Raw genomic sequence first — 24,273 nt, 5'->3', positions numbered from 1 at the left:
TACCTGTCCATCTCGCCGTTCAAAACGACACCAAATTCTAGGGGTTTCAGTTCTCTTAGGTTCGAGGCATGTGGGCTGCTGAATTCATATCTGTGCATAGATAGCCACCTAGTGTTGGGTCCGGATGTTTGCACGTTGTTGTCCTGGAAGAGTCTTCGAAGTATCCTGGGATAGGTGACTCCTCCCCTGGACTACAGTGCGCATGGGCATCCTCTCCATCCTCAGATTGTTTTTTTCCGCCATTGGGTTCGGATGTGTTTATCTTGACTCAAGTTAGGAAAAACTTTTCTAGGCCAAAAGGCCCTTAGTTCGCGTCGGTACTGTTCCCGATCGGTATCGATAGTATCTTGTTAGTTTACTAACTTCCAGAACCAACTTTTTCGCTTCCTATTCGACCATCGACCCGTCATCGACGATGGAATCGAGGACACCATTCAAGCGGTGTCCGGTATGTAATGCGAAATATCCCCACATCGACGTCCATCCGGTGTGCAACAAATGCCTTTCACCGGATCACGACGAATCTACATGTATGGCCTGTGCCCGATTCCGATCCAAGAAGACTCTCCGGAATCGACGAGCAGCGAGACTCGAAGCGCAGCAAGCGGCACCGGCCCCGGCCGACATCTTCAGCGTTGAGACCGAAGATGTCGAAGACGTGGAGAACCTACCCTCCAGCCCCGTTTCCGAACACGACTCCGGCTCGGAAGACGTCGAAGAAAGCCTCTTTCGCAGAGATGAAGACGACACCGAGGTAGGAGACTACAATGAGGCCTTAGGGGCCGAAGAGAGTAGCTCCGGTGACGAGCAAGGCCTACCCGTACAGACTGAGGACATCCCAGTGCGCCAGTCTACGGCTCCGGTCGAGGGATCGCCTTCGGGCCTTACCCAAGACCTATCCCGCAGTTCTTCGGCCCCGCCCTCTGGCCCGGCCTCGGACATTCAGCGGCAGTCATTAATACCCAAAAGGGCTGGTTTCCCTTCTTCGAAACCGAAACCGAAAGCTGTATTGGTTCAACTGAAACCGAAACCGAAAGTAACGCTGGTCGGATCGAGGCCCACCACACCTTCGACGCCAGCAAAACCCATCGGCACCGAGCGCACCAAACGAGACTTCGGTACCGAGCTGGCAACGGCCGACGTCGGCGTCGACATGCGGAAGAAGACCTTCGGTGCCACCAAACCTACTCGGCTCCCGGCACCGACGCAATCGACTCCGACCCCAAAGGTCAAACTGCCTGCTGCGTCTCACACCGCTTCGACGGCACCACCAAAGGCACACTCATCGAAGACATCGACGGACATTACCGCCCCTCCACTCGATGACTCACCGGCGCCGAAAAAGTCCACGCCCGCTTCTACGGAACCGGTCGGCGCAAAGGAATCGATGGCGCTCCAGGTGCGGCCCGTTGCAGCGCAACGCACCAAACACAAAACAGTCCTCCAGGACACATCGGGCTCCGAGCCAATAAAAGCTCCAACAGCCTCTTCGGCACCGGCCAACATTACTTTTGACCTGCCGCCATCCACGGCCCCGAAACTGTTCCAAATCAGGACACGGGTCACCCACACCACGATCACGCCTGCCGAACGTTCTCCTGCAGAGACGTCTCCATCACATATCATCGACGCCGACACCGGCAGGATGCTGCTCCACAAAAGGAGAATAACTTCAGAGCCAGCTTTGGACTCCTTCCGGATCCCACTTAAGAGAAAGCTGCCAGTGGCTTCGGAACCAGTTCTTTACGAACCTCTCCATTCCCCCTACCAGGATCCACAGTCCTTCTCTCCCACACACTCCGACACAGATGTTTTGGAGGACTACATGGGTGACCACGTCCCCTACCCCGGAGAGATGGACCCTGAAGGCCAACAGGACCCTGATCAAGCTTGGGATGACCCTGTCGACACCGGTGCACCTATAGATGCACAGGACCCGCAACTCTATGGAGCAAAAACATCTCCCACAGAGGACACTGCCGCGTTCAACGCCCTAATTGAACGTGCTGCGGCCAATCATGGGGTGCAACTTCACTCTGACACCGTAGAGGACGACTTTCTCATGGACACTTTCGCATCCTCAGAAAGGAACATAAAAACTCTACCCATGTTGAAGGGTGTCCTCAAACCAGCAAAGGACATCTTCAAGGAACCCACCAGGGCAAGAGTAATAAACCCCAGGATCGACAAAAAATACAGATCGGCGCCTGGGGACCCCACCTACATTAGAGACCAGTTGCCTCTGGATTCAATTGTAGTTGCGAATGCTCGCAAGAGGGCACACTCGCAAACAACAGGTGATGCTCCTCCCCCGGACAAAGAGTCCAAGGTGCTAGAGACCTCCGGCAAACGGGTTGCCGCACAGGCAGCTAACATATGGCGTATTGCCAATACTCAGGCGCTCCTCGCTCGCTACGATCAAGCACACTACGACACATTAGAACAACTACTCCAACATCTCCCTGACCAATACAAAGAAGGTGCAGAGATCCTCATCAGGGAGGGACAGCTCCTCACAAATGCATCCATTAAGTGTGCACTGGATGCCGCGGATACAGCTGCCAGAGCCATAAACACTAGCGTCATGTTACGACGACATGCCTGGTTGCGAATCTCCGGATTCAAACCTGAGGTACAAAATAACATCCTCAACCAACCTGTCAACCCCGACTACTTATTCGGGCCGGAGGTTGACACCACCCTAGAGAAAATAAAAAAAGACACGGACACTGCAAAGTCCATATGGGCTCTACAAACGCAGTCCTTTCGGAGCGGCTTCTTTCGTCGCCCCGGAAATAGAGGAGCAGGTAGAGGACAGGGGTCACAGCAAACATACAACAAGGGCAACACACAGAGCACCTACGACAAAAACACCCGGGGTGGATATCGTGGCTCCAGCACAAAGGGCAGAGGACGCGGCTACGGCAACACCAGGTCCTCCCCCAAGAACAAGCAGTGACGCCCTCTCCCTTCCTCCCGACCACATAACACCTGTCGGGGGAAGGCTACAAAGGTTCCTGTCCACGTGGAACTCCATCACCACGGACAGGTGGGTCAAAGATATTGTCAAATACGGTTACTGCCTAGAATTAACCTCAACTCCACCCACAATACCTCCAAAAAACCGTCCTATGTCCTCAGAGCACTTAACGCTCTTACAGCAGGAGGTGCAAAGTATGCTACTAAAAGGTGCAATAGAGGTCGTACCCGTCCACGAGCAAGGTACGGGGGTGTACTCCCTGTACTTTTTAATACCAAAAAAGGACGGGTCGCTCAGACCTATATGAGACCTGAGACCCCTGAACCGGTACATTCTCTCCGAGCATTTTCACATGCTCACTTTACAGCAAGTCCTCCCGCTGCTCAAGCAGGGAGACTTCCTGGCCACACTGGACCTCAAGGATGCGTATTTCCACATACCCATTCACCCCTCACACAAAACATACCTCAGGTTCACTGTTCAGGGGCAGCACTACCAGTTCAAAGTCCTTCCCTTCGGCGTGACAACAGCACCCAGGGTTTTCACAAAGTGCCTAGCTACCGTAGCGGCACATCTGCGGAGGCAGCACATACACGTCTACCCTTACCTGGACGACTGGCTCATTCAAGCAAAGTCAGCCCAACAATGTGCCAGCCACATGTCCCGCACCATTCACCTCCTTCACAGTTTGGGGTTCTCACTAAATTACCCAAAGTCCCATCTCCAGCCCGCACACGTACAACAGTACCTAGGTGCGACCATAGACACTCTGGCGGCCACAGCTCAGCCAAATTTAGTGAGACTCAACAGCATACAGATGCTGATTTCCAAGTTCAAACCACAACACTCCCTGCCCGCGCGAGTGTTCATGCAGTTGATAGGCATGATGGCCTCCTGCATTTTCATAGTCCCACACGCGAGACTACATATGCGCCCGCTCCAGGAGTGCTTAGCACGTCAGTGGAATCAGGCTCAAGGACAGTTGAAAGACCTAGTGTTGGTGAGCGGTCGGGCATACCACTCTCTGCATTGGTGGAATCCACAAAACCTTTGCAAGGGCCGACCGTTCCAAGAGCCTGTTCCACAAATAATACTGACAGCGGACGCGTCTCTCCAAGGATGGGGAGCTCATGTACTCAACTACACAGTGCAGGGACTATGGACAACACAACAAAGGAAGATGCACATCAACATTCTGGAATTGATGGCGATCTTCCTCGCAATGAAAGCGTTCAAAGTACACTTGTGCAACAAAGCCGTGTTGATCCGGACGGACAACATAACTGCCATGTACTACATACAAAAGCAGGGAGGAACACACTCTCCACAGTTGTCTCATCTGGCTCAGAGCATGTGGAAGTGGGCCATTCAGAGGAACATGTTCCTCATGGCAGAACACCTCCCCGGCAAGGACAACCAGATGGCGGATCTGCTCAGCAGACACAGCCACCAAATGCACGAGTGGGAGTTACACCCATCAGTACTCCAACCGTACTTCCAGCAGTGGGGTCATCCAGAGATAGACCTATTCGCCACAAGCGAAAACGCAAAATGCCAAAGCTTTGCCACCAGGTTCCCACATCCGCAGTCGCAGGGCAATGCGATATGGATGAACTGGTCCGGCAGATTTGCGTACGCTTTTCCCCCAGCACCACTAATACCGCTGGTGGCACGCAAACTCAGACAACACTCACTGACACTCATCCTGGTTGCTCCAACGTGGGCACGCCAGCCGTGGTACACCACCTTTCTCGAACTTTCCGTGGTGCCGCATCAACGGCTGCGGGTCAAACCCGAGCATTTGACGCAGAACCATGGAGAGGTTCAGCACCCAGATCCGCAACAGCTGAACCTGGCAATCTGGCTCCTGAAGTCCTAGAGTTTGGCTACCTCAACCTGCCACCTGACTGTATGGACATCATTAAGGAGGCCAGGAGACCCACTACCAGAGCTTGCTATGCAGCCAAATGGAAGAGGTTCGTCATTTATTGCAATAATAATGACATCAACCCGCTAGACGCATCCATCCAAAACATTATTTGTTACCTATTACACCTCTACCGATGCAATCTGGCGTACACCTCTATACGTGTCCATTTGACCGCAATATCAGCCTATCTACAGACCAGGCAGCACCTCTCTCTATTCAGAGTGCCTGCCATCAAAGCATTCTTGGAAGGACTCAAACGAGTCATTCCTCCAAGCCACCCACCGGCTCCAATGTGGAACCTCAACTTGGTCCTCACACGCCTGATGGGTCCACCCTTTGAACCTCTACACTCATGCGAGATTCAATTCCTTACCTGGAAAGTAGCTTTCCTAGTAGCGATAACTTCTTTACGAAGAGTTAGTGAAGTCCAGGCACTGACCGTCCAAGAGCCATTTATACAAGTTCACGCCAACATGGTCGTACTACGTACCAACCCCAAGTTCATGCCCAAGGTGGTATCGCAGTTCCACATGAATCAGACTATTGAACTGCCGGTTTTCTTTCAAAACCCACAGACTGTCGCTGAAAGGGCACTCCATACCCTAGATGTAAAAAGGGCCCTCATGTATTATATCGACAGGACCAAACCCTTTAGGAAAACACAACAACTTTTCGTTGCCTTTGCCCCACACCACAAAGGTAACGCTATCTCCAAAGCAGGTATAGCCAGATGGATCGTTAAATGTATCCAAATTTGCTATCAAAAGGCTAAACGCACTTTAACGATTCCCCCACGAGCCCACTCAACACGTAAGTTAGGGGCCTCCATGGCTTTCCTAGGAAACATTCCTTTGCATGATATATGTAGAGCAGCCACCTGGTCCCCTACACATACATTTACCAAACACTATTGTGTAGATGTACAATCAAAACAGCAGGCAGCTGTAGGACAGGCTGTTCTCAAAACTCTTTTTCAGACCGCTGCAGCTGGCACTGGTAGCCGCCGCTAATAGAGGGCACTGCTATGTATTCTATGCACAGATATGAATTCAGCAGCCCACATGCCTCGAACTGAATATGCTACTTACCAGTATGCATCTGTACTTGGCATGTAGGGCTGCTGACATTCATATCGCCCTCCCTCCTCCCCGGCGCCTGTAGCAGCTGCAGCTCTCAGAATTACTGTAAAGCATGGTCATCACTTTCTGTATCTACTCCATCACTGCCACAATGACGAAAAACAATCTGAGGATGGAGAGGATGCCCATGCACACTGTAGTCCAGGGGAGGAGTCACCTATCCCAGGATACTTCGAAGACTCTTCCAGGACAACAACGTGCAAACATCCGGACCCAACACTAGGCGGCGATCTATGCACAGATATGAATGTCAGCAGCCCTACATGCCAAGAACATATGCATACTGGTAAGTAGCATATTCATTATATCCCTTCATGTCTTTGAAGTTCTTTGTGCTCAGGGGACCCTGGCCCCTCCCTAAATCAGTTCTGGGTGTCTCCCTCTCAGTGTCACCTTCCTCCCTTTGATACTGGGGGTCTGGATCCTTACTCACTCAGCTGGAGATGGGTCAATTGGTTTATAGCACCAGCCCAGGCCTTTTCACCTCCTGGGCTTCTCCTCCCCCTACTCTCCAGATGCAGGGCAGCCTGGTGCCATCTCAACCCCTCCCTGGGTCAAGACCTCCCCCAGCTCCTCTCACCTCTCAGATCCAGACAGTCAATCCACATTCAGCAGACACACAAAAATGCTTAAAGCACAAAACTCAGCCACTTTCTGAAAGAGTGGCTTCTGAACACACAGTGACAAAACCACTTTCATAGAAAGATGTGTTATGACACCGTGAGTTCATACATACTAAACTTCACCTCTCCATTTTAAACTGATAGGAAACTAGGCTACCAAAACACAATACCCAGCCTCCCCCATTCTATCCAATGGGCAGAATGGCCTTTCACCAGTGAAAACGAAATGGGGGGCGTTTCACTGTCAGAACATAACACACACCTCAGTACATGTTCTGCCTTTAACTTACACTGCACCCCGCCCAGGGGTTACCCAGGACCTACTGCAGGGGTGCCCCTTGTGTATGCAAAAGGGAAAGTTAGGCCTGACAAGTGGTTGCACTTGTCAGGACAGCATGCTAACTTAGCAAACTGCGCTCAGGCCCTACACTGCAGGCCTGAGTTCCCTTCTCTGCTCAACTTTGCATTACTAGCCCTTGCACACACAGCGCACATCACTAGGGACTTTACTAGTAAGGCAAACCTAGCAATCATGGCCAACCAATTACCATTACACTTTACACAGGGAACACTTGTACTTTGACACTGATTTGCAGTGGCACAGTACCCAAAGCATCTAAATTGGCAACTCTATGGCAGGAAAACGGTCTAGGGGAAAAGCAAAACGTTTAGGGAACTTTAGCCAAAAAGGCCAAGTCCTGCACCCTGGCTTTTTGTTGTCTGCCTTCCCTTGTGCGCAGATGCGGCACGTCTCCACATACTGTTTTACATTGTGACATAAAGTAGGCCATGACAAATGACACTCTGTAGTTGTTATTGTTTTATAAATGTCCATGTCACCTCCGAAGGTTGAGTTACAAAACCTGTTGTTGTACGGTATCGCTGGGTATATACAACGCCTTGCGCTGATGCAACAATTCTCCTTCTTGGGTTCTGTTTTCAGGATCTTCTTGCACCCACGCTTGGGTATCTATGGCCTGTAGATGAGTTTTAAGGGTTTTGAGGAAATTGTCAGAAGGTGTCACAAGAACCGCGGTGTATTCTTTGGACTTGGTCCCTGATAATATTAACGGAGGCTCATTTACTCTATTTTTTGACATCACCACTTGGTGGTTCAGATCTGCAAGAGAGCATCCGATATACAATTTTAAGGACCAGGTTAATATTTAATCAGTAAATGGAAGTCGGAGAAAAATAACGACCAACATGGTTTTGGTGGTGTAAGTGCTCTGGTGGACTTTAAAAACTGTAGATTGCGGTAATCCAAGTAGATCTTTATTGTATGGCAAGCTCCCATCAGATAATGATGCCATGCCTCGAATGCATGCTAGTAGCTCTTTGTCCATAATACTGTAATTCACTTTACACTGTGTGAATTTCCGGCAGTAGTAGGCTAGTGGGTGTAGCTGCCCGGTCTTGGGCTGTCTTTGGGAAAGAACTCCCCCCATCATGAAATGGGAGGCGTCAGCCTCCAATACAAAAGAGAAAAGTACATCTGGATGTCGCAAGATGGGTCCTTGGATAAAGTTTGGTTTCAATTCCTGTAAAGGTTGTGCAGTTTCTTTGGTTAACTCAAACAGAACAGCTTTTATTGCCATGTGAGTTATGGGATACTTAGTGCAGTGTTTATGACAGAATGAAGAATCCATGAAACCAAAGGGGGTAGCCCAGCGAACAGTAGGGTCATGTAACGTAAACCATGGCAAACATCTAGACAAAACAGACAATGCGGAAGCTCCGGTCTTTAAAGAAATGATGAATTTGCTTAATCTTAGCCTGTATGTGGTGAAACTGACACATCAAGGCGGTACACAGTGGATCAAGTTTGTTTCAATGTGTTAATACAGATGATGGATCCGCAGCCACTGTCTTAGTCGGGTCACCTCTTAATCAGATTTCCATGGAAACAACCAGTAATACATAATCCTTCCCAGAGCGCTCTGACCCATAATGGGAAAGCTTTTAATAGAATAGAACTGCAGGAATTCTTGAATGTGCTAAAGCAACACCTGAAACACAAGGAGATAATGGACGGAGCGCTGAAACTTTTCAGACACTCACCCCCAGTCAAAGGTTTTAACGCTCCGTTCATCATCTCCTTGTGTTTGCTTTGTTTGCCCTAATTTGGCAGTGTATGCCCAGATGTGGGTCCCGTGCTCTCCATGCCACTGGAGTCAAGCTGTCCCGGCTGATGAGGGGTGAAACCCCAAAACCGGTCCTAGGATGCTTGTTTCCGGTCCAGGTAAGACCTGGCTTGGCAGTTCGGGCTGGACCGTTCCCATGAGGCACAGGGTCAAGACTTATTTGCTTATGGCTGGGTCCAAACTGGGGTGGCGAAGCTAGCTAAAGAATGATGATGGATTCAACACCACATCTCTGACTGGGGGTGAGCGTCTGAAATGTTACAGCGCTCCGTCCATCATCTCCTTGTGTTTGCTAAAGCAACATCTCATAGAGTTATCTGGCATTCGGAATGACGATCTCATGAAATATGAAAATTGGATCAGAAATGCTGCAGAAGATCTGGCCACGGTTTTCTGGAACAGCCTCCATGTACCTAGGGTACATGGAGTCCATTTTAAGGAGAGAGCAGACAGCCTGAGACCCTGAATGGCAGGATCTCAGGCCAACTAAGTCGAAAAACCAGCTAGACACTAGGCAAAAAGTTGGGGGTAACCATAGTCAGATATCCACCTTCCTACATCCCTGATTAGCCAGTCCAAGGTGTAGGAAGGTGGATATCTGACTATGGTTACCCCCAACTTTTTGCCTAGTGTCTAGCTGGTTTTTCGACTTAGTTGGCCTGAGATCCTGCCATTCAGGGTCTCAGGCTGTCTGCTCTCTCCTTAAAATGGACTCCATGTACCCTAGGTGCATACACAATTGGTAAGGATCACCTTATTGGACCCTGTACAGTGTACCCTAGGTACCCAGGGCATAGGTGTACCCTAGGCCTCCCAGGGGCTGCAGCATGTATTATGCCACCCCTGGTCTGGCCTTCCAATCAGACACAACTGGCTGATCACTCAGCTGGGTCAACGTCGTGTAATCACCCCTTGCTTAGATATAGTATATCTATATCTACCTTATATATAGACACATGTGTACCTATCAGCCACTCCTATGGCAGGCCTTAACATTCCTGGAGGCAGAGTGCTTGGTAACATGTGAGATGGTGCTCTAGCATGAGCTGAGCCTGTCTGCAGCTTTCGGAACCATGTCCTTATAGCTGTTCTATGATATAGCCTACCATATACTCTTAAAGTGCCTTATAATCTTAAACGGTTATGGTAACTATGGTTTGGCTTTATCGAAACATGTTGTGTAAGGTGTCTAACACTGTGGAATAATACCCCCATACCATTTCTGGACATGAGGATATTATTCCCCCCTTCTAGAGCGAAAGACATGTTGAAATCATACGTTACTGTTAGCCTCTGACCAAAGCCTCAGCATCACAAAATGGATGCTGCTGCCACGACACAAGTCTGACCTCCTGCTGCTGGGAGTGATCCCAGCCAGGGAGGCCTGGACAATAGGTTTCCTGCTTGGGGAGGTGCTAGCACCTCCCCAGACAACCTTTAGTGTATTGGGGCAGGGTGGGCTGAAAGGAATGAGACATGCCTGGGGCACACAAGGTGTTCCTTGCATAGTCCAGTTCAAACCGGCGCTGGGGCACTCCAGCCCCAGCTCTGGCGCGAAACTGGACAAAGGGAAGTGGGTGTAACCACCCCCTCCCAGGTCCCACCCATAAGGCGTGACCTAGCAGGTATCCCAGCCCCCCAGATTAGTATAAGAGTGGGAGGTGGGCCTCAAGACTTTAGATTATCCTGAACCTGCAAACTTGAACAGAAACTCTGGACCTTCGACATTCGACGAAAGAAGAAGACTGAAGAATCTCCCTTGTGGCCAAGGAGTGGCTACCCTGTGCAAACAGGCACCATCAAGAGACTACCCTTTGCTTTGCCCAAGTTCTACGAGGAACCGACTGCAGAGCCTGACCAGAGCCTTGACTTCCAGACTTCTCCGACCCTGATCCACATCCACAGCAGAGCTGAGATCCGTGGAGGCGACGAGAGACGTGGGACAGGCTACCTGGGAAAAGTGGCTAGTATCTTCAAGCGCAGCTTCTGAGGCACCCTCGAAGTTGTTCACCGGGGATTGAGAAGCCCCAACCCCAAGCACCATCTGCACCGAAGACCAGCCCCCCACACTCCACGAGTCCTGCGTGGGGCCCTTCTGCATTTTCCTGCTTGCCGCGTCTGTCCGGTTGCTTGCCCGTTGGCTAGTGGCCTTTGTGACGACGCATCCCGTAATCTTCAGCGCTGGTTTGGCTCCTCCAGACTGGCTCCCGCTCCTTTGAAAAAGAGAAGCATCCCAGACCTTCCTGGTCTGCACCAGAAGCAAGTCCTTCGTTCTGCGTGGGTTCCGCTTGCCAAGGCTTGGTGAGTCCTAGTCCAACTTCGACGCCGCCGACAGCAAGAGCCTTCGTGGGACAGCTCGCCTCCTGGTCCTGGTCGCCCTCTGCGCTTCCTGGTCCTCGTGGCTGCAGCGACAAGCTTCACCTTCACCTGCAATCTTCACGACATCGCCTGGTTCCTTCCTGGTTCCACGTGGTCACTGGCTAGTGACCTTGACTCTGTCCCTTCTGCTTGCAGGTCTCCTCTCTTCTTGATCCCAGCCTTGGGATCCACCGGACACTCTTCACTGACTGCCTGTCAGCATCTTTCTTCAGGCATCCATAGGAGTCGACGACGAAACCCGACGCAACTTCACCCCTATGCACCCGCAGCCTGTGGGCTAGGTAACTTGGGTACTCCGGTGCTCATCAGGATAGTGACTATCCTAGTGTCTAGTTTTCCAGTCTCGACTTCCTAGCTACTCCGGAAGTGTCCTAAATCTATCTATTTCTAAACTGTACTATTGCTAGTGACTTTTACGCATTACGCGTGAGTGTTTCCACTCTGCAACTGAATCCCGTGGGCCTTCCACTTCCTAACCTTTGGTAGTATAGTGTAGCCCCAGCGATTCCCTAGGCCTAGGCCTACCCTATTTCCGTGACAGTGGTCCTTATACCACTTACTTAGTATATGGTTTGCGTGGCCCCTGGGGCCTAACTGTATTACTTACCTGTGTGACTTAATGTATGCTTAAATAAGACTGTGTTGTACTTACCTCTAATCTCATAAAGAGTGCTGAGGGTTTGACTAGAATAAATACACTTTATTTTATATATATATCTGTTGTGGTGTCCTTTCATTTGGTATTCAAGGGATTATATATGGTATCACAGCTGGCTTCACATGCCATTCAGAGTTTAGCCTAAGACTGCTCTTGTCCATGCTACCACTAGGATAGCTGGTCTATAAGGTTGACTTTACAACCAATCACCATAAGGGTATTTGGACTGATATAAGGTGTACACTAGAACTAGTGACATCATACATCAGGCCAACTTCTCACACAAGGAAGCTGGATACAGGTGTTTTCCAAGGCTCGGCCCTAAGTCCAACGCTCTTCAACTTATATCTTATGCCTTTGCCATTTCTAGCAGAAGAATTGGGAGCAGAGGTGTTGTCCTATGCAGACAACACTCAATTGTTTTTTACTGGAGCAAAGGATATGAGCTGAAGGGCACACAGATTAAAACATGCCTTACCTCAGTCTTTTACTGGCTAGCCAAAGCTCAAGTCAAATTTAACAAGGAAAAACAGAAATCCTCTTCTTTTGGACATTCCCACCAAACTTTGGGCTATCTATTTGGCCAGACGATGCCTCCCCTCCGTCCCATAATGCTGCAGGAAGGGACACCTTCCTGCACATAAACAATCTTAAATGGTGATTTTGCAGCACACATAGAGGTTGCAACCCGTCATTTTTAAAATGAGTGTTTATGTGCAGAAGAGATACCTTCCTGCACATAAACAATAATGCATGGCGTTTTTATGTGTGCTTCACAATCTCAGGTCTTAATTTTGTTGCTGCCCCATATTTACGCCACTCTTGTAAATATGGGGCAGCATAAAAATCAATGGGTGTTGCAGCGGAACGGCCACTGCAACACCCATTGCCCCCTCCTTTAATAAGTATAGCGTGAAAGGATGCCTTATTTACAAGGCGACGTTATGCCACATTAGGTGGCTTAACGCTGCATTGTAAATAAGGCAAAGACAGTATCGCCATCACAACGTCAAAAAAAGTGGCGATAGGTGCTTGAAAATATGCCCCACGGTACGCACCATACTTAGTTTGCATGAGTTAGTTTTGCATGATTGAAATTAGTAATCACAATCCTGAGGTTGCATGAGTTAGTTTTGCATGATCGAAATTAGTAATCACAATCCTGAGGTTGCATGATTTAAATTCTGGATGCCAAATCACAAAGGATGCGCTCACTCAAGCGCAGATCCGCTATGTGGTTTAGTGATTAGTAATTATGTCCTGTTATCATACGCACGTGCTTGCATATGCCGCGGTGCCACTTAGCTGGCTGTTGTTTCTGTTTCTTTTGTTTCACAGGTCCAGACGGCATCGGCCGCGATGATCATGACAGATGGCGAAGATGCAGCGGGTAAAAAAGGAACGCAGGAATATGAGGTAAATTGCAATCTCCATGCGCTTTGGGAATCAGCACGGGTCGCTCGGGAGAAGAACTTTCTTCTCTTGAGGTAAGATGGCCTCGCAGGGTGTGGTTGCGAGGGTGTGGCTTATAAACCCTCATATCCAAGATGGCCGCTGAGACTTGGAAGTCTCGTGCGGCCTCGTGGTAAGCCACAAAAACCATAGACTCCCTGAGAAATTAAGCCTGCTCGCACTTCCCCAAACAGACAGCCTTGCATTGCCACTGATATGTTACATACAGCTGGCCTTACTTCTGGACTTACACATACAAATGAGTATTACTTTCCCTGAGTGTTTACATTATGGATTTTGATTGCATCCGTGTAAGACCTGGTCAGTCATAAGTGATGGTTAACTTATGCGTTATTAGTATAACAGCGAGAGACTATGGGCATGGCACCAGACACAGACACAGGTGTACTTATGCGTGTGTTGTCTGTACGTGCCCACAACAGTGAGTCATAAAACATCATAAATGAATTCCCCTGAAACTTGCATGTGCCAAATATTTCTTGATATTCTCTATAAAGTATATTGTTTTAAAATTAATGCACCTGCTGCTATATTTCTACAGTTTAACAATGGTCAACAGTTTTTGCTATGAAAATACATTTTTTAGTTTCCTTTAATTCTCCTCGTTTATTGCCTTATTAACTTGACTATTAAAGATCTTTAACCTTATCAATACATCATATATCCCTGTAAGAAAATGAATCATTTGCACAAAACCTAAGTAGCACTCAAATTACAGATTCTCTCAACCTGTAGTTCAAAACCTTTTAATTTTAGTGGACCTCCACTTACTCTTCATTGTAATCGGGGACCCCGACTGATTAACTATAGGAATCCCGGGACACTGGACTTAGCAATTTAGCCCATTTGAACCACAAAGCAATACACAAAAATAAAGAAACAAGTATTCATCGAATATACACAAAATGAATCTTTTTATTGAATTCACAAACAAATATAAAATAATCTGACTTGTTAATTATAATTGTAAGTTTGGAACTTGCCTAAGTTCAATGGAGGCCATCGCCCAAAGATTATTCTGTTGGATGCATTTGAGGACACTAACTAAATTTTTAGCCTCCAATTTCACATTACTGACACATTTACATTTATGTTTTAAAATGTGAAATTTTAAATTTAGCTTATTTATAAACTCTTTATAAATCTGCTAATATTATTTACATTTCTGAGTAGGCTTATGGAGCCCCCGTGGATTTCCCAGTCCACAGGTTAAGAATCACAGCCCTAAACCTTTGTAGAAAGTCTTGGACATAATTTAATGAAAACCTTGATAAGCCCATTCAACCATTAATCCAGTCATTAAGTTTGATGTAGGGTATGTTGTTAGAGTCAAAGATCCTTGGTTATAACATAGTCACAGAAGCAAGCATGCTTGGAGGACAGAGATCCATTTCTTTGGGGGTGAAATAAGGAGTAGTTTCTTTTCTGTAACTCCAGTTCTGTAGTAGGGGTATCTCTGTTATAGTCATAATCTAGTGAATAGTCCCGCCCATGTGCGTGGACCCCGGAGCAATAAAAAATAATCTCTAAAAGGTGACAAATCATGCAGACCTGCATACACCTTTAAGAGAGAATTTAATTTAAAGACAGATAATGCAGCCTATACCCACAGGCTATACTGTCCAGTACTTCAACTAGAATTCCACCAACATCCACAAACAGCACTGCCTGTCTAGTTTTTCTCCACATAGGAAAAAACCCTGCCTCTACCAGCAAAAGCCTCTGGAATGATAGAGAGGAAGGAGTGGACAGACAAGCCCCATAGGCTGCCATTATGTGGCTTAGAACAGGATACTGTGCCTTTAAGAAAACTTTCCAGATTTCCAGAACTTTCCCCAGTATCCCAGAATGCCCAGCAGGTCCCATCTACTTTCAGTTCTTTTTGAAGGCGTAGCACGCCAGATCTGTAGCATTCTTCATATGAATAAATATCTCTCCACCGGGGAGGAGGGCGGGCGCTTATGACTATCACAGAGATACCCCTACTACAGAACTGGAGTTACAGAAAAGAAACTACTCCTTCTGTAGTAGGGGATCTCTGTGTATAGTCATAATCTAGTGAATAGAATGGCAAGCCCATCCCCACACAACAACGGCGGTGGAGAACACACAAGAGACTACCACTACTGTGCGAACAAATTTCGCAGCGAAGCCTGCCCAACCTGAGCATCTGCCCTGGCATCCGAGTCCAGACAGTAATGCGCAGCAAAGGTATGGACCGACTTCCAAGTGGCCGCCTTGCAGATTTCCGCAATCGGAACATTACGCAGCAAAGCCGTCGTGGCAGCTTTGCCCCTGGTGGAATGAGCCTTAGGCTTACCCCCTAAGGTCTTATTAGCCTTTTGATAACACAATTGTATGCAGGACACAATCCACCGAGAGATGGACTGCTTAGAGGTCGCAAGACCAGTCCTGACTGATCCATAATTAACAAATAATTGGTCAGACCTACGAATATCCTTGGTCTTATCCAGATAAAATTTCAAAACCCTCCAAACATCCAGGGAATGGAGAGACCTTTCCGCTGGCGAAGAGGGATTCTGAAAGAACGTAGGTAAAGTTATGGTCTGGTTGACATGAAAATCAGAGATAACCTTAGGAAGAAATTTAGGGTGAGTACGCATCACAACCTTAGCAGCATGAAATACAGTATAAGGTTCTTGACAACATAATGCCTGAAGTTCACTCACCCTGCGGGCCGATGTAATGGCCACTAGGAACGCCGCCTTCCAGGATAGGTGCTGCAATGAAGCCTTGTGAATGGGTTCAAAAGGCTCCTTCATCAGTCTGGACAGCACCACATTCAAGTCCCAGGAAGGCGAAGGAAGTCTGACGGGAGGAAACACTTTCTTCAAGCCTTCCAAAAAAACCTTGACCACAGGGATCTGAAAGAAGGAAGTCTGTGAAGGGCATTTCCTGTAAGCAGTCAAAGCAGCCAGATGAACCTTAATGGAATGGAAATTAAGGCCAGACTGCGCCAGATGTAAAAGTTATGGAAGGATGACATCTTCCTTACATGTTGTCGGATCAAAGTTCTTGGACTTACACCAGATACAGAACCTCTTCCACTTGTAAGCATAGGATGTCCTAGTGGAAGGTCGCTTAGACTCCTTCAGTATGTCCATACAATCGTTTGGTAGATTCAGATGGCCATATTGCACTATTTCAGGAGCCATGCCGCCAAACTCAAAGACGAGAGGTTGGGGTGCACCATCCGCCCCCCGAACTTCGTGAGAAGGTCCGGCCTGCACGGCAACCGCATGTGAGGAAGGAGAGACCGGTGAAGAAGGTCCGTGAACCACCACTGCCTGGGCCACTCCGGGGCGATCAGGATCATCCGCGCCCTGGACTGGGACAGCTTGATGAGCACCGCCGGAATCAGGGGAATGGGTGGAAAAGCGTACAGAAAGCTGTTCGACCAATCGATCCATAGCGCATTCCCCAGTGTCCCCCGCTGGTAGTATCTGGATGCGAAGTCTCGGCATTTGCTGTTTTCGGCGGTGGCGAACAGATCTACGTCTGGAGTCCCCCACCTTGCGAAGACTTCTCCTAGTACTTCGTCGTTTATGACCCATTCGTGGTTTTCCTGAATCAGCCTGCTCAAGGCGTCCGCCTGAGCATTCTGCACCCCTGGCAGATGCGTGGCCGTAATCGTCAGTCCTCGGGCCAGCAGCCAGCGCCAGATCGCCTGCGCCTCCTGCGACAGAGTGCGCGATCTCGACCCCCCCTGCTTGTTGAGGTAATACATCGTGGTTGTATTGTCCGTCTGTATCAGCAGCGAGTTGGTCTGGAAGGACGGAAGGAAGGCCTTCAGTGCCAGGAAGACAGATCTGAGTTCCAGGTAATTGATGTGGTACGTCGATTCCAAAGGAGACCACTTTCCTTGAATCTGCAAGTCCCCGGAATGCGCTCCCCAGCCCTGGAGAGAAGCATCCCTCACTACACTCGTCGTGGGAATGTCCTTGTGGAAGGGAACCCCCTTGAGGAGGTTTTCCGCCGAACACCACCACTTCAGAGACTGAAGAGCATGCAGCGACAGTCGTATCTTGTCGTCCCAAGAGCCTGTCCTCTGATCCCACTGATCCTCCAAGCACTCCTGCAGTGGTCTCATGTGGAGCCGTGAGGAAGATACAGGAGGCCATCGATCCCAGTAGAGAAGACACCTTCCTCACTGTCGTCGATGGAGCAGTCCTGAGGTCCTGAGCCTTCCGAAGGAGTGATAACCGTCTCTCCTCCGAAGTAGACACGCTTGCTGACCGCGTATCGATGGAGGCCCCCAGGTACTGTATGCACTGGACCGGAATCGTGACCGATTTGGACATGTTGACGTGTAACCCCAGCTTGTGTAAGAGAGCGCACGTCCATCGGAAGTGATCTTGTGCTTCCGAGAAGGATGAAGCCTTGATCAGCCAATCGTCCAGATACGGGTAGACAAACACCTTGTTCCTCCGCAGGTGTGCCGCCACCACCGCCATGCACTTCGAGAAGGTCCTGGGCGCAGACTTTAGCCCGAATGGCAGTACTGTGTATTGATAGTGATTGGCGCCGACTTGGAATCGCAGGAACTTCCTGTGCTTCCTGTGCTATGGGCACATGGAAGTACGCATCCTGTAGATCTATGGCACAGAGCCAGTCTCCCCGTTGCAGCTGAGGGTAAATCTGGTGCAACGATAGCATGCGAAACTTCTCTCTGCGAATCCATTTGTTTGCCTGTCGCAAATCCAGAATGGGCCTGAACTCGTTCTTGTCCTTCTTGCGAACGAGGAAGAACCGGGAGTACAGACCTCTTCCCCTTTAAGACAGAGGTACCTCTTCTACCGCCTTTTTTCTCAACAAGATGTCTGCCTCCGCCTGGAGCTCTCTCAGCTGGAATCGAGAGCTGACCGGCGGAATCGCTGGAGGCGGGCTGATAAACCGAAGACTGTATCCATTGCAAACAATATTCAGCACCCAGTTGTCCTGAGTAATTTTTCTCCACTCTGCCGGAAAAAATTGAATGCTTCCCCCCACTGGAGTGGGTAACGGTTGAGGGGGAAGTAGCCGCTCAGGACCGAGACCCGGCCGGGCCCTTGGTAGTGGTAGTAGCCTGCTGGCCTCCTCTACCCCTCTGGCGCTTCTGGAAGGGCTTGCGGAACTGCTGCTGTTGTTGCTGCTGCTGTCCCGAACCCTGCCCACGCCCTCTGCCCGAAGACCCGAACCGCCTCTGGAACGGGTGCTTCTTCTTCTCGGCCTTCTCCAACCCAACGGCCGTCAGGGTTTCCGCCTCCGCCTTCATGCGGGCCATCTCATCGTCCGCATGTTTCCCGAATAGGGTTTCCCACGAGAAGGGCAGGTTGGCCACTCTTTGCTGCGCCTCTGGCTTGAGGGACGTCAGGCGCAGCCACGAATGCCGCCTCTGGTGGACGCCATGACAGTAGGCGTGGGCGGCCAGCAAGGATACATCCGCCGCTGCGCCGATCACCTGATTAGAAACCAGCATGCTTTCGTGCACTGTCTCCAAGAAGTCCTCCTTCTTGTCCCGGGGCAGCAGGTCCGCATACTGCTGCAGGGACTCCCACAGGGCCCGGTCGTAACGGCCCAACAAAGCCCCTGCACTCGCCACCTTCATGGTGGTGGCGGCGGTCCCACACACCTTCCTGCCCGCAGAGTCCAGCCGGCTTTCCTTGTCAGGCGGGACCGTCGACGAAGGGGCGGTCGCATGTTGTTTCCTCGCCGCCGTCACGATGACCGAATCCGGCTTCGGGTCCACTCTCAAAAAGGTAGGGTCCGACTCCGGGGCCCTATACTTTTTCATGAGCCTGGAGGGGGCCGCCTTCGTCATTGCGGGAGTGAGGAACAGCTCCAACGCGGGTTCCACCAGTCCTGGTACAAGAGGCAGTAGAGGGCAGTAGAGTAGTAGAGGGCGAGACAGATGTTTCTTATGAAGTGTCTCGAATATCACGGACGTCGTGGGTGTTGGAACCGTCACCGTGATACCCAAGTTTGCTGCCCCTCTCAACAGCACCTCTTGGAAAGAGACCAAATCGTCCACCGGAGACACCCTAGTCCTCGGTGAGTCCGACAGCGTCGGGGAAAAGTCTCTGGTCGAGGAGCGCGTGTGCGACCTGGACCTGTGCCTCCTACGGCGTCGACCTGAGTCCGACGATGACCGTCCACGGCTCCGTGACCTTCTCCTCCTGTGAGAGCGGGAGCTCGACCTCTTCGGCTGCGGCCTGTCCGCCGGTCTAGCCGGTCCCGGCGACCGCGGGCGTCGTGGCTTCGGGGTCCCCTGCGGCGGACTCGGGTACCTCGGAAGGGAAACCGACCGCGGGGGAACCGGCGGCGGTCCCACTGGAGTGCGTGGCAGCGACCGAGGTGAAGGCGGCGGAGGCAGTGTCCGCAGCTGTGGAGGCGGTGGTGGCGGTGGAGGTGGCGGTGGTGGGGGTGGAGGAGGCGGCATTGGTGGTTGTGGTGGAGGAGGAGTCGAAGGAGGTGGGAGAGAAGGCGGTGACGGAGGCATCCGAGGAGGCGTATACACCACAGAGTACACCGATTCCGGCGACTCTCTCTTCCTCGACGTCGATCTTCTCCTCAACGTCGATCTTCTCCTCGACGTCGATCTCCGCCTCGACGGCGACCTTTGCCTCGACGGCACCCTTCGCCTCGACGGCGACCTTCTCCTCGACGGCGACCTTCGCCTCGACGGCGACCTTCGCCTCGACAGCAACCTTCGCCTCGACGGCGACCTGTGCCTCGACGGCGACCTGTGCCTCGACGGCGACCTGTGCCTCGATGGCGATCTCCTCGACCTCGAGCGTCTCGACGTCGATCTCCTTTTCGGCGGCGATGCCGACCGTCTCCTCTTCATCGACGGCGAACGGCGATCTCCCCTCGACGGCGAGCGTCGACGCCGGGTCCGATCTCGACGCCGACTGCTGGACGACGATGCCGATGTAGTCGACGGCGGCCTATTCAGGTCCCTCGACGTCGATCGTCGACACCGCTTCTCCCCAGAGCCCTGGGGAGACGGCGAACAGACGGTGGTCATCCTCCTCGACGTCGCCGTCGACGCCCTCGACGTCGACGGGGAGTGGGAGCGCTTACTGGTCTTCCTGCCTCTGGGGAGCCCCCCAGAGGCCTCAGTATGGGCCAAATCAGCCCCTCCAGACCCACCTGGTGCCTTCAGTCTTCTCTCCTCCAGAACTTGAAGCCTGATTTTCATTCTGTCCCTCAGGGTCTGGCTGAGAACGAGTGGCAGATGGTACAGTCTTCAGGCACGTGGGACTGGGGAAGGCAACCTATACACACCTCGTGTGGATCAGTCTTAGCCTTCTTTCTACCACATTCCGGGCACTTGTCGAACAAGCCAGGCATGTTGACAGTACCAGCTACTAAGCACTTGAAAAAGTGACCAAAAATTGACAAAATCTCCAAAAAACCCTTGAAAAGGGGAGAGCTCAATGCTCCAGGGTCCTGCTAGCAGGAGCCGGAAAAAAGAACTGAAAGTAGATGGGACCTGCTGGGCATTCTGGGATACTGGGGAAAGTTCTGGAAATCTGGAAAGTTTTCTTAAAGGCACAGTATCCTGTTCTAAGCCACATAATGGCAGCCTATGGGGCTTGTCTGTCCACTCCTTCCTCTCTATCATTCCAGAGGCTTTTGCTGGTAGAGGCAGGGTTTTTTCCTATGTGGAGAAAAACTAGACAGGCAGTGCTGTTTGTGGATGTTGGTGGAATTCTAGTTGAAGTACTGGACAGTGTAGCCTGTGGGTATAGGCTGCATTATCAGTCTTTAAATTAAATTCTCTCTTAAAGGTGTATGCAGGTCTGCATGATTTGTCACCTTTTAGAGATTATTTTTTATTGCTCCGGGGTCCACGCACATGGGCGGGACTATTCACTAGATTATGACTATACACAGAGATCCCCTACTACAGAACCCAATTTGCTTTGTCTCCAGTTAAATGCACAGATGTAGAGTGTGATGGGAGCTGATACTGCTTTGTGGGGGGAATGATTTGGGCACAGTTACTGGTATTGTTTTATTTTTTTAAAGGAAAGAAATCTTTGGAAAGTTAATGCATCTCTTCTCTCTGTCCAGAGTTTGTATAGTCTGACATCAGTTAATCCTAAAAGCATAAATAGCCCAACCAGTTTTGCCTAAAAATGAACAAACTCCGGTAACTTTTCAGAATACATCCAGTACCACGGCAGGCGATCCGGCTACAATGACATCCGGCTCGACATTCCTTGAATTTACAGAAGAGATGGAGCACACTTCACAGTAGAAAGAAATAGGATCATCTTCAGAAACCTGAAGAATGAATCCAATTCCTCCTATAATTCTGCACATAACACATCATGAGCACAAAGGCTCTTCTCAGAGCCACCTTTACTTTATAAATGCATTTTTAAAATAAAAACCAATTTTTGCACTGTATAGACCCAGCAGATCCTCCATTGTTCCGACAAAAATCCTCATTTTACCACATGGTTCACTTGAATAAAGTAGTGTATCATTAATTTCGTGGTCTCTTTCAAGGCCCTTGCTCCCACCCTCTGTGGATGACCTTAGCTGCGGTGGGGTTGTGGCGCAGGGCCTGGGTGAGCTGATCCCGGCTGCGTATGGTTTTTGGCTGTGAGCAGCAGGGGTCGGTTCAGCTTCCCACTAGGCCATGAGCGTGACCTTCCTGTGCATGGATTTTGGCTGTGAGCAGCAGGATCAGACGCAGGGCCTGACATCCAATCAAGCCCTGCACCCCAACTCTTATGGCCGACCTCCGATGCAGTGGGCTCCGGATGTATTTTGAGGATGTGGATTTGAGACGCCCAGAGTGGCACCAATGGACCACAGACTTGACACTTTCAAGATGGCACTTATATCTCCACAAGCTCCAAAAAGTAGGACCCTGATTATTGCTCCCATTTTGGGTGTGTTGAGTTCAAGGCATTGATATCACATTCAAAATGGTGCTCAAAGTCTGTTTCCTAGACAACATGGACACATTTTAAAAAATATTTTTGGTGTCTAGGGAGACAATGACTCAGGAAGGCCTTGTGGGTCAGGGTGTAGTCACCCTGTCTCCAGATGTGGTCCTTCAAAACTTTTTTAAAGATGCAGGGATCATGCCCGTTGTTCTTTAATAGATCCACAAGACAACATTTTCGCTTGCGACCAACCAATCAGCGCGCGGGTCCAAAGTATACATCTTGAGGCCACGGGTTGTACATGGATGACAGGAGGAAAGAATCCTTGCCCAATTAAATGTGTTCCTTTTTTAAACACTTGGTACTGCAGAAAGTTCTTGTACTTGTGATGTCGGCAAAAACCATTTTCCACTGCAAATTTCTCAAACAATGGAATGCATTTACAGTATACCAAGCAAAACCTATTTTCATGCCAAGCTTGGTGTATTCCAGTTCAGATTTTTTCTGTAGAGAAGAGCAAAGATTTGTAAGGGCTCTTTTTTCAACCCCCTCCCTTCATCCACCTCCCTCCTCCCATTGGACAGATCTGCACAAAACAGGCCATGCTGAACCCAATCAGATGAACTTTTACTATTTTTTAAAGTTTTACAAATTCATCCAAAAGCATCTTTCTTATTAGCAAAGCAAAAAAAGTTGCTATCACCGACTATGTGATATTATATACCTATCAGTATTAACACAATAAAGACATTTTTCTAAAACTTATGCAGCCCCAAATTATGCGTGTTCATAACTGTTGTGCATTCTCTTCCTAACTTTTCTTTTTTTCAACCCCTAGTTATCCACCGCAGAGGATGGAAGTGGATCTGTCAAAGTTAAAGGAGTCTGAAGTTTAATTCAAATCAGCAGCAGTCATAGAAAGAAGAAGAAACCAAAACTAAAGCTACCATTAAATCACTAGAGGACTATGGGACAGAGCAGTGGCCCTCTGGGAAGTGTAGTCCATAGGAACTACACACTTGGATCTATTTTATGTTAAGCTTGTGTGGTGTTTAGCAGATTTAGTATATTTAGCATATTGCAGGTGTTAAGTTATGTGTAAGGTAAGACTGTCTCATGGACTGAGTGGGAATGCATAGAATGTAGAATGTTCTCATGCAATTAAAAGGAACCTGGGATTCAGTGGCCGCTGACCTCCTGGGCCCTTGAGACCTTTATACTGTTGCTTCTCAACTTGTAATAAATCTACTTTTTAAGAACTACTATGTCTTCTGGAAGTATGTGAACACTACAAATTTGGCGAGAAGCACGGGATCCTGATTTTGTTTTGTTTCCTGGTCACGTTGAAATCAACATTCGGTTGTCAACTACTTCATTGCTTCATAAAGGTACTGTTTACTACAGTTTATATTTTTGACTAGAGCCCTGGGGATCGTTTTAAAGTATAATCTTGTCGTGAATTCACTCGGGTGGATATTCTATATCGGAAACTGGGTGGCAGTTAAGGAGCGCGTTATTCAAGCAATGAATGGCATGGAAGAGTCACGCGGCTTCACTCTATTTCAGTTGTAACACTTAAACACCTTTGTTTATGTGCGTGAAGAATCGTGTTACATCAAGGTTATTCACAAACACTGGTTACGTCATAAAGCGCGAGAGAATACACATGCTGCTCTTATCTACCTGAATGAGATTGTGTGCTTTTATTTAGGTATTCATGTTAATTGCAGCCCCTTCACGAGCTGCGATTAACATGGATACTTAAATAAAAGCACACAATCTCCCCCGCAGCCTCGCTTTACTAACAGAACAAAACAGCAAGTTTAAAAACACTGCGAATGCTTTTTAGGGTAATCTGCCTTGTTTGCAGACTTTCTGTATTGTTCTGATAGTAAAGCGAGGCTGCGGGCAGATTGAGTGCTTTTGTTTAAGTATCCATGTTAATCACAGCTCGTGAAGGGGCTGCAATTAACATGAAAACTTAAAAAAAAGGACACAATGTCCCCCGCAGCCTCGCTTTACTACCAAAACAATACAGCAA

At 49.3% G+C, this 24,273-nt stretch overlaps 1 protein-coding gene across 1 annotated transcript in view; it reads left to right on the top strand.

Annotated features, from left to right (window-relative positions):
- The window catches only part of LOC146869167 (uncharacterized), a 140,068-nt gene extending 116,632 nt beyond the window's left edge, over window positions 1–23,436 (top strand). The window contains exons 5-6 of the mRNA XM_085653441.1: window positions 13,192–13,269; window positions 23,071–23,436. Coding sequence (XP_085509567.1) covers window positions 13,192–13,269; window positions 23,071–23,121 — 129 coding nt within the window. The 3' untranslated portion in view covers window positions 23,122–23,436. The remainder of the gene's footprint in view (window positions 1–13,191; window positions 13,270–23,070) is intronic.
- The last annotated feature ends 837 nt before the right edge of the window (window positions 23,437–24,273 follow it).

Source organism: Triturus cristatus, chromosome 1_1, assembly GCF_964204655.1.
Source record: "Triturus cristatus chromosome 1_1, aTriCri1.1, whole genome shotgun sequence".
Classification (NCBI taxonomy): domain Eukaryota; kingdom Metazoa; phylum Chordata; class Amphibia; order Caudata; family Salamandridae; genus Triturus; species Triturus cristatus.
The sequence above is the reverse complement of the archived record's forward strand: the minus strand, read 5'-3'. Positions and strand labels throughout refer to the sequence as shown.